This window comes from Diabrotica undecimpunctata, unplaced genomic scaffold (assembly GCF_040954645.1).
Source record: "Diabrotica undecimpunctata isolate CICGRU unplaced genomic scaffold, icDiaUnde3 ctg00000631.1, whole genome shotgun sequence".
Taxonomy (NCBI): domain Eukaryota; kingdom Metazoa; phylum Arthropoda; class Insecta; order Coleoptera; family Chrysomelidae; genus Diabrotica; species Diabrotica undecimpunctata.
The window spans coordinates 149,709-159,219 of NW_027311928.1; the positions used below are offsets into that span (position 1 = coordinate 149,709).

The 9,511-nt window shown below is 32.7% G+C and overlaps 1 protein-coding gene across 1 annotated transcript; it reads right to left on the minus strand.

Annotated features, from left to right (window-relative positions):
• Positions 1 to 379: 379 nt before the first annotated feature.
• LOC140431320 (uncharacterized) lies at positions 380 to 706 on the minus strand. Its single transcript, XM_072519253.1, has one exon. It carries the CDS (start codon positions 704 to 706, stop codon positions 380 to 382), a length of 327 nt encoding a protein of 108 aa, XP_072375354.1.
• Positions 707 to 9,511: the final 8,805 nt, after the last annotated feature.

The window sequence follows — 9,511 nt, forward strand, 5'->3', positions numbered from 1 at the left end:
GGCTGCCGTTTCCCTTACCTCTCCTCCGGTTCTTGTCATCAAAAAAAAAAACCAAAATTCTTATTTTAAACAGGCCTCAACTATCTCGCAAAGCGACCTTGAAACATTTCCAGTTCAAAACTAACATGTACAAATAAATAAAATAATCATATTTTGGAATTTTTCTTCTTTTACCTCACAATGTAAACAAAATTGGGGAATATTTAATACTTGACCCAGAGACGCCATAAACATTTTTTATACTTGCATATCGATATTTTAAGTAATTTCAACATGCTACATAATTATTTACAGTAAAATGAGCATGGTTTCTGGCAAACTGAAGCCGCGCAACTCGATGGCGCATGAGAAGTAGGTCTGTTGCAGGTCTGCGACTGCTTTAATTTGCTTCTTCAAGCCTTCGTCTAATTGGTCGTTCACTTACGTAAGTATTTCGGACGTAATAAAGTTGATTTCGGATTTGTACAGCCGTGGCACGACGAGCTCGTAGACTTTGTAAGAGGATAAAGCGGTTATCACGGGCACTAGTTCTTCGTAGGGGACCAGTTCCAGGTCGTCTAGTATAAGATTCGGTTGCCAAGAAACGTGTAAAAATACGGTGCACAGTCCTATTGGATATTCGATACTTTTGAGCAACATATCGCTCACATCTTCCGTCTTGAAGCAATGCAACAATAGCAGCCGGTGTTTCGGGATTTACGACCATAATTCTTGAGATTAAATCAACGCAATTCAACTTCAAAGTGTGTTTGACACTTGATTTGGCTTGACAGTTTACTCACATCAACAATAATAAAAGAAAAAGAATAGAATACCAACAGCTACCTTTGCACTTTTAAAAATGGTAAGAATAGTGTATTCTTTATTTCTGATTTTTTATGCATTTTTTTCGGATAAGCACTTAATTTTTATTAGAAAATACTTAAAACAGTTTGTTTTGTTTGTGTTTACGTTATTATAATAATAAAAGTTTAAAAATAATTAAAATTTTAAGATTTTATTTTAAAAATGCAAGTGCTCCGTTTTCCGTGCCGGTGAATTTAATATTATTAGCATTATTAATTAAACGTATCGTTTCAAGAACAAAATATGATTAAAATGTCAGATGTTGGTAGTTCAGATTTCTTTCCTAGGTGGCGTAGTTACCCTATCGGACAAACAGCGCGACTTCTCTTCCTACTCTTTTATATAGATAGATTGGAAGATTCTTATCTTTTTAACTAGCTAATAAATATGTAATTCACTATGTACAGTTCTTATTAACCAACTTGATGCAAATAATTCATTATCCGATTATAGTTTTAATAATTTTGCGAAATACTTTACAAGAGAAACGTTTATTGCTAACGAAACATTGCAGTTAGTTAATAAACAACACCAGTGAAAATTTAGAGAATAGTATTCGGTATTTTATTCATATCTATATAAAAAAACAGAAAGGAGTACCTACAGAAAGGCAAAGAACCGGCAAAAAAATTTGAAAATGTTAAAAAACTGAGAGTATAGACTTCTATTAGACCTCAGCTAAGTCAATGTGAATATTACATCAGCGACACCAATATAATGCACTCAAAGAAGTGAACATAAATAAAAGTGTTTATCTAAACATAGTTTTTATTTAGTTTCTTATCTTTTTATTATGTGAATCCAGAGTTAATCGATAAAGTATAGCGCAATAAGTCAGCATTACTTCTACGTGGTCTGAAAAAATTACATGGGACCGAATCATCAGATACGCAAATATTGGTGAATACGCCCATCCGTTCAAACCGTATCGTGCAATTCAGTAAACTAGATAACAGAACCCGGTGTGCTATAAATTCATTTTCCTCTTTATGTGCGTGAAACACTTGTTATCGCCTTTGAAATATAGCTGGAAAATTTATTTGAAGTAGAGGCCCACCGTACTCCATATAACAGGGGAAATGGGGAGACAATGCGAAATGGCGGGAACAAAACGCGTATGGGAGGGCAAATGCGACATCATACCTTACCTTTTACTTTATAGACTGAAAATTACGAACCAGCCCCGGGGAAATCACGTCACAAAATATAGTAATTGCACGTGTACGGGACTCCAATGAAGTGTATATATATTAACATTTCATCAGGGATTCTGAGGTTGTTTTATGTAACCTTAATTTTAGGAAATGAGTTCAAATTACTTTCTAAGAGCGGAACTTTGTTGTAAAGGATTTTGCCATTAGAACAATGCGTTTTTAAAATTATGGATTCCCAGTTGTATACTCGACGACTATATTATTTATTTTTATTTATGTACCAGAACAAGTATTCATGTACAAGTACATGTATATTAAAATAAAAAAAAAGTATTATACTGGGAGATCTGTTATCTCGGAATCTATTTATTAACCTAATGAAAGACGTGTTCACAATTTAAAATGGCAAAATAGAGCAATACATATCAATGGATTCGATATAACAAATCTAGAGATGAGACGAGAACAGAAGTAGTAGTAGAATAAAGAATATACTATAAAAAAATAGTGTCAAAGTATATCTCCATCAAGAACTCAACCGACAGGAGCCAATACAATCAAAGCATGTAGATAAAAAATAATATAATTTATGTAGTCAGCATTTAACTATGTATCACCAATCTTTATAGGCTCTTTCATACTGCAATTAAAATCAAAATTATTCGCTTAATATGCTCTCCCCACTATGGCTTATGCTTCCAAAATCTCATGTCTTACAGAAATCAAAATAAAAAAACTAGAAATAGAAATCAACCAGAGAAAAATGGAAAGGTATATACATAGTTGGAATAAGTCTGAGAGACAAGAAAACAAACACGTGGATTTCCAATAGGACAATTAACCAAAACTCGCGAAATATATTGGATGAGCAATATGTATTGTACTAGGTATGCACGCGAGACGTCCCGACCCTCACTTTGTTCCGCATTTTGTCCCGCGGAACGGCACGGGATAGAGATTTTTGCTGCGAGACGAGACGCGGGACGGAACAGCGATTTTTCTGCGATACGTCTTTGCGGGACGTCCTGCATGTCCCGCAAAAACTGCACTTTTGTTATTATCGGAGTGATTTGATAATTAAAGTTATTGATGAAATATAATTAATACATTTAGAATACCAGAAAATTTTAAAATGTTTTGCGGCTTGGTGATACTGCTCCATAGGTCCCTATCAAATATTCGTATATGCCTAATAATTAGGTATATATAATAATATGTATTATATATATATACATATATATATATATATATATATATATATATATATATATATATATATATATATATATTATATATGTTCCGAAAGATTTCCCCGGTTAGTACAATTAAACCTAGAGCTAAAATTTATACTATTAGAAGAAATAATATTAAAATTAAACTCAACAGTCTTCCGGGTTAAACCGCGTCGATTATCATTGCGCCGAGCTTGCGACAATCTCTATGATGTCTTCTTCAGGGCTTCCGAGATCTCAGTCTCCCGAGCCCCCAGATACTACTACACTGATCACTAAACCAATGCATTACTGGTACTGGGAACATTTATACCGCCGGTGACGTGGTTTAAGTGGTGGTTGGCGTGGGGGTTAGCGGGGAGATTGGCGCGAGTATAAACAGTAGGATTTTGATTGGCGGGTGGAGCGGACGATATTTTCTTTATGAGAGTCTCCATGTCGAAGGTAACCATATGCCGTTATCTCTTTTGTTGAGGCAGTCAAGCAAGAAGCTTTTCACTGTCAATGAAGTAGAGCAGCTGTTGCAAATTGGAGGTGGAACTTTACTCATTAATATGTGTGACATTTGTGTATTTATGTGTGACAGCTGTATGAATCAAGTTTTATTTATATTTTCCTATCTGTAGAAAGGGGATTACGCAATCATATATCATTGCATTCCGTTTAAAAAAAAAACCTTTTTTTTAATAATATGTTCTTGTAAATGCATAATTTTGATTATTTGGTAAACCTACATTATAAGCCACAACAAGAAATTAAATAAAAAAATCATTACAAATTGTGAATAAAATTACTATATAAATACGATACGTTCCGTACTATTAAAATAAAATATTAAAACGAAAGCTTGTTGAGCAGTGCTAATTGACACAACAGAGCAGTAAACTATTATACACAAAGATGTAAAAAAATATATCTGATTACCTTGGCCGCTAGTACTTTTTCTTTTAATTTTCAAAATGGTGAATGCACCGTAATAACATTCGATAATTTAAAAAATCTAGAACGAATAATGGATCAAATATTATGGTATAATGGAGAATATAGACTCTCCATCAACATAAAAAACCAGTTTCATGAAAATTAACAAGGTGGTGTTTTTTTTTGCTAATTATTGCTCACAAGCTTAGTAAGGCTTTACAGAAACTAGCGACCGTACGTAGTTCCAAAAAGTCATTTTTATCTTTGATCTTATTCTTATTCTTATTGTTCCATGTATTTGGATTAAACAATTTTTTACTCGGTAGAATATCAAGTTTTCTTGATATCCTATTTACCACATAAAACTAATCTATCCTTATTTAAAACTAAAGTATGTAGAAAATGTCAATTTTCCAAGTTAATTATTTGATAGTAAATGAATTAGATTATGAACTAAAAATTAGAGGCACAGTTATCAAAACGAATTTAAAGAAAAAAATATAAAAATGTTAATTAGTTTGGGCAATGATTCAGCACTAAACTTAACTGCATTAAATTTTGATGAGGAGCAAATTGCTCTTAATATTAAATGACTATGTTAACTACCCGTAGATTCAAGTATTTCGCGCAAATATTAGTCAAGACCCTGACGTCTGCTTCACAGACTAGAAAAATGAAACTTTCATATCTGTTTTAAAACTGTTTTACAAATCCATATATATATATATATATATATATATATATATATATATATATATATATATATATATATATATATGTATATATATATTGTTATGGATCAGTTTATCGATCAGAAATAGAATAAAGAGTTTTTTTTATTATTTTAAAATACCGCGGGCATATAAGTTAAAATACAACCCTGTACTTATTTGTAATCGTTATAATAAGAAAAGACATTGTTTCCGTGACGGACTAGTTTTTCCTTGAAGGACTAAGTGAATAGTGAAAGGACAATGGAATTCGTGTAATTATATATTTAAGGAATAAACTTTGTAATTGTATTTTGCGGTGGACATTTTTCGAAAGTAAATAAGAATTAGATTTAGATATGAGATAACAAGAATTTGGAAGCTTATTTCGGTTGAAAAAGGCAAAATTGTTAATGGTTTCTGAAAAGTAATTTGAGTGAAATTAGTTTATTTGTTTTAAATAGTATGTTGGAAATTTTCTGAATCGAAAATTAGTGGGAAAGATGAATGCTTATGATTGGTTAAAAAGGAATGATGGGGGATGAGAGAGTTTGAGAAGGTTGTCTGGGGAGATTGAAAAGAATTATTATGTTACCGGCAGACCAGAAGAGAAGGTGTTTTTTTTCGTGTAGTCAATCGGAGTAGGAGTGTTTTTCGTTTGTTAGTGAAAAAGGTGGAAGCTGAGAGCAGATCAAAACGAGAAGATTAATACCTCTTTTTGAGTCTGTATAGTCCACGAGATCTACTTGAGAAAGAAAGGAGAATTTGTGAATAAAGAGTACCGGTCAAAAGAGGCTTGGGCTTGTGTTTTCGGAGGAGTAGTTTGCTGGTATGCGGTTTTGGAGCGATGCTGAGAACGGGAAAGATTTGATGGTAGCCGGACATAATCAATCAAGGAAGGAACTGTGGTTTGATCGAGAGGAGACATCATTGGTGTAAAAAAATTAAAGGTCAGTCAAATAATTTGAATGAAAGAAAAATTTAAGACATTCTAAAGATAAAATCAAATATAAGCATACGAACTAAGATTCCAAGTTTTAAAGAGTTATTTTTTTGTGAATAAATTATATTTTTTATATGGTAAATTTTTTAGTAGATATTATTATAAAGCAGATCAATAGATAGTTTGTTAATTAAAATTAAATTTAGAGTATAGGAGTTTGTTGGGAAAGATAATTGCCCACAAAAAGTTATTTATTAACATTCACCGTATTGCTTATTGAAATAAATAATAATTTGTGTGCATATTTATGTTGTTTTAATGTTAGTTCCGTTTCCTGTTTTATCCCGATTATGAGCAACTAGGAGATACTAAACCCACTAGAAGAGATATATAAAGTAAACTGATTAAAGTGAAATTAAAAAGGCACCCTGAGAATTTTAATAGTAATTGAATTGTATGACTCTGCATAAATTAGTGAACTAATTAATTAAATAATTGGATTAATTAAATTAGTCTTAATCAATAATAAGACATCATAAAGCAGATCACAACAACATGGCGAGCCAACGTGGGGCTTAAAAGTATCTCTAGTTGTGAATTTGAAGGATCAGAAACGGAAAACAGGTGATTGAGAGAATTTATTTGCCCGTCGGAAAGAATTTGATATATTTATTTGAAAATTTATGAAATTATTTGAGTTATTTTATCTAGGTACAATTTTACATTTATTCTATTTTTGATTGATATAATTTTTTGATGAATTTAAAATTTATGTGATAAATTGATAATATTTGGGGGAGAAATATTTGTCGTGTTCTGCAACATAGAGAGTGTTGTAAAATTTCACATTTGGCGGGGACAAAAAAAAACAGTAACAAAAAGAAACAACATGTCGACCACAATCAGTAAAAGCAAAACGCAAGAAAGGAAAGAGAATAAGATAGAAGAGGAAACAATTATTGATGAAGGATCGGATAATGAAGGAAATGCTACAATAATGGAGGAAAGAAAAGAACCATCAGGAATAGATAAAATATTACAACTAATGCAACTCCAGTCACAAAAAATGGATAGAAATCAACTGGAAACAAAACACATAATGGACGAAAATAACCGCAGACTGGAAGAAAACCAGAAGGAAACTAAACAGGCAATAGAAGAAAACAACAAAAAGATAGAAAGTATCAAGGAAGATATGGTACAGAAAATAGAAATAATTGTACAGAAAAATGCGAAAATGAAGACAGAAATTAAAGAAATGAAACTTCAAATGAAAGATATTAAGACTGTCCAGAAAAAGGAATTAGAAAAATGAGAAACAAAATTTGAAAACGTTTTACAAGAAGACATGCGAGAAATAGAAAGAAAAATGGAGGAAATCAAAAAGGAACAAAATTCCGGGGAGAGAAGGGAAATGTTTATCCAGGGAACAAGCGAGATAAAAATACAGTTTGGCGGGGACGTAAAAAAATTACACCCGGTAATTTTCATCAACAATTTAAAAAAGAAATTACGACATATCGGTAATTTCGAAACAGCAAAGGAAACGATAAGGAACCATCTTAAAGATGAGGCAAGTTTATGGTTTGATAGCAAAGAAGAAGAATTACAAAATTGGCAAACATTTGAACAAAAATTTCTGAATTATTTCTGGGGGAAAATACAACAGATAGAGATAAACAAGGAATTACAAAATGGGAGATACCAGGATAGTATGGGTATATCAGAAAAAACATATGCCCTACAACTATACAACAATGCAAGACACTTACATTACAACTATTCGTCCGAACAGCTAGTGGAACTAATAGCCAGACATTTTGAAGATACCTTAGAAGATCACATAACTCTACAAAACTACAAAGATATTGACAGTTTATGTCAATTCTTACAAATACGAGAAGCAAAATTAAGAGAAAGAAAAATGAGGAGAACGCAAGAAAATTATAGGCAACGAGAAAATCAAGACTATAGAGATAGAGGACAAAACTTTAGGAGAGAGTACACAAGAAGAGAATTTGTCCCGAGGAGGGAAAACGAAAGTAGAGACAACGGAAGAGTAAATTATGAACAAAGAAATCGGCAATGGAACGAAAACAGATATCGAGAGAACCAGAATAGAAACAACAATCGCACATATCAGGAAAACCGAAATAATAATAGAACGAATGAACCGGAAAATCGCGGAAACCGATACGGGTCCGAGAGACCAAGAGAAAATAGAAGAGCGGTCAACAACACACACATAGAGGAATGTGAGGATGAGAGACAAAGCGACAGAAGTAGAAGCGAACAAGAACAGCAAGCGTCTTTTCACGAAGGCGCTCACTAAAGACAAAGAAACAAACAGGAATTTTTTGTCACCCGAAGGAATTTATTAAATTGGCAGAAAATAAGGACAAAACAAGTGGAGCAAATCTGAAATTTGTAGATGGTTTTATCAACGAGACACCGATTAAAATTATGATTGATACTGGATCGGAAATTACACTGATCAACAGAAAACTAATAGAGGAAGTTAATTTAACGAATTTGATTTACAAAATTCCCAAGGTAAATTTAGTGGGCGCAAATAAACGGACTTTGGCAACGATAAATGAAGGAATACGAATAAAAGTACGATTGGATAAGAAATTTTATGCACTACAATGTGTTGTGATGCCAAACATGTTGCATGATATGATCGTAGGAGTGGATGAGTTGGCAGAAAAACATGTGGTGATAGATTTCAAAAATAACACGATGAAAATCACAGAGGAAAAAGAAGAAGAACAGGACAGTAAGGAAATGGAAAAGGAAAATGAGAAACGGAAAATTGATTTAGATAAAGAACAAACGGTGGAAATGAATTTGGCAATGAAGCAAGGACAGAGAACAAAGAGGAGATTAGCAAAAGAAAGTGAAAAGTGGGTGTCCTCAAAAGAAGAGATGAGCCCAGAAGAAGAAAAAGAAGAAAGATTAACAAAAGAAGACGAAAGAGGTACAATTGAAACAGTGGTATTTGAAGAGGTATGCGAAATGGAGGAGGCAGAATACAAGACAAATATGTGCAAAGAAATTGAGGAAAAAGAAAGAAAATTGATGTGTGGAGAAGAAAAGGAAAAGGAATTGCGTGTAATATTGAGAAAGTATGAAGATTTAATAAATGAAGAAAACAGAGTAGCCAAAAAGTATGAACATTCATTTGAGGTTAAAGACTTAGGAAATTTTCGATCGAAAACTTATCCGATCCCATATAAATACAGACAGGAGGTGAAAGGAGAAATTAAAAAAATGTTAGAAGATCAAATCATAGAGAGATGTGACTCGCCGTACATCAACCCAATCGTGATTGTAAAAAAAAGCAGTGGAGAATTGAGGCTCTGTTTGGATGCCCGGAATATAAATCAACACACGGTATCTCAATATGAATCACCTCTCAACATCGAAGCTATTTTTGGGAGAATTACGGGAACACACATGTTTTCTAAAATTGATTTGAAACATAGTTTTTGGTTAATACCGTTAGCAGAGAGATGTAGAAATTACACCGCTTTCTCAATCGATGGTATTGTATACCGTTTTAAAGTAGTACCTTTTGGATTACAAAGTGCGTGTGCAGCATTGGTAAGAGCTCTCCATACAATATTAAATAAATATGAAGATTTCATAGTGCACTACATCGACGACTTACTCATTTTTTCACCAGATACATCAAGTCATTTG

What these genes read in the sequence shown, in the direction of transcription:
- LOC140431320 (XM_072519253.1), bottom strand. Translation starts at nt 706, where the DNA reads ATGGTCGTAAATCCCGAAACACCGGCTGCTATTGTTGCATTGCTTCAA.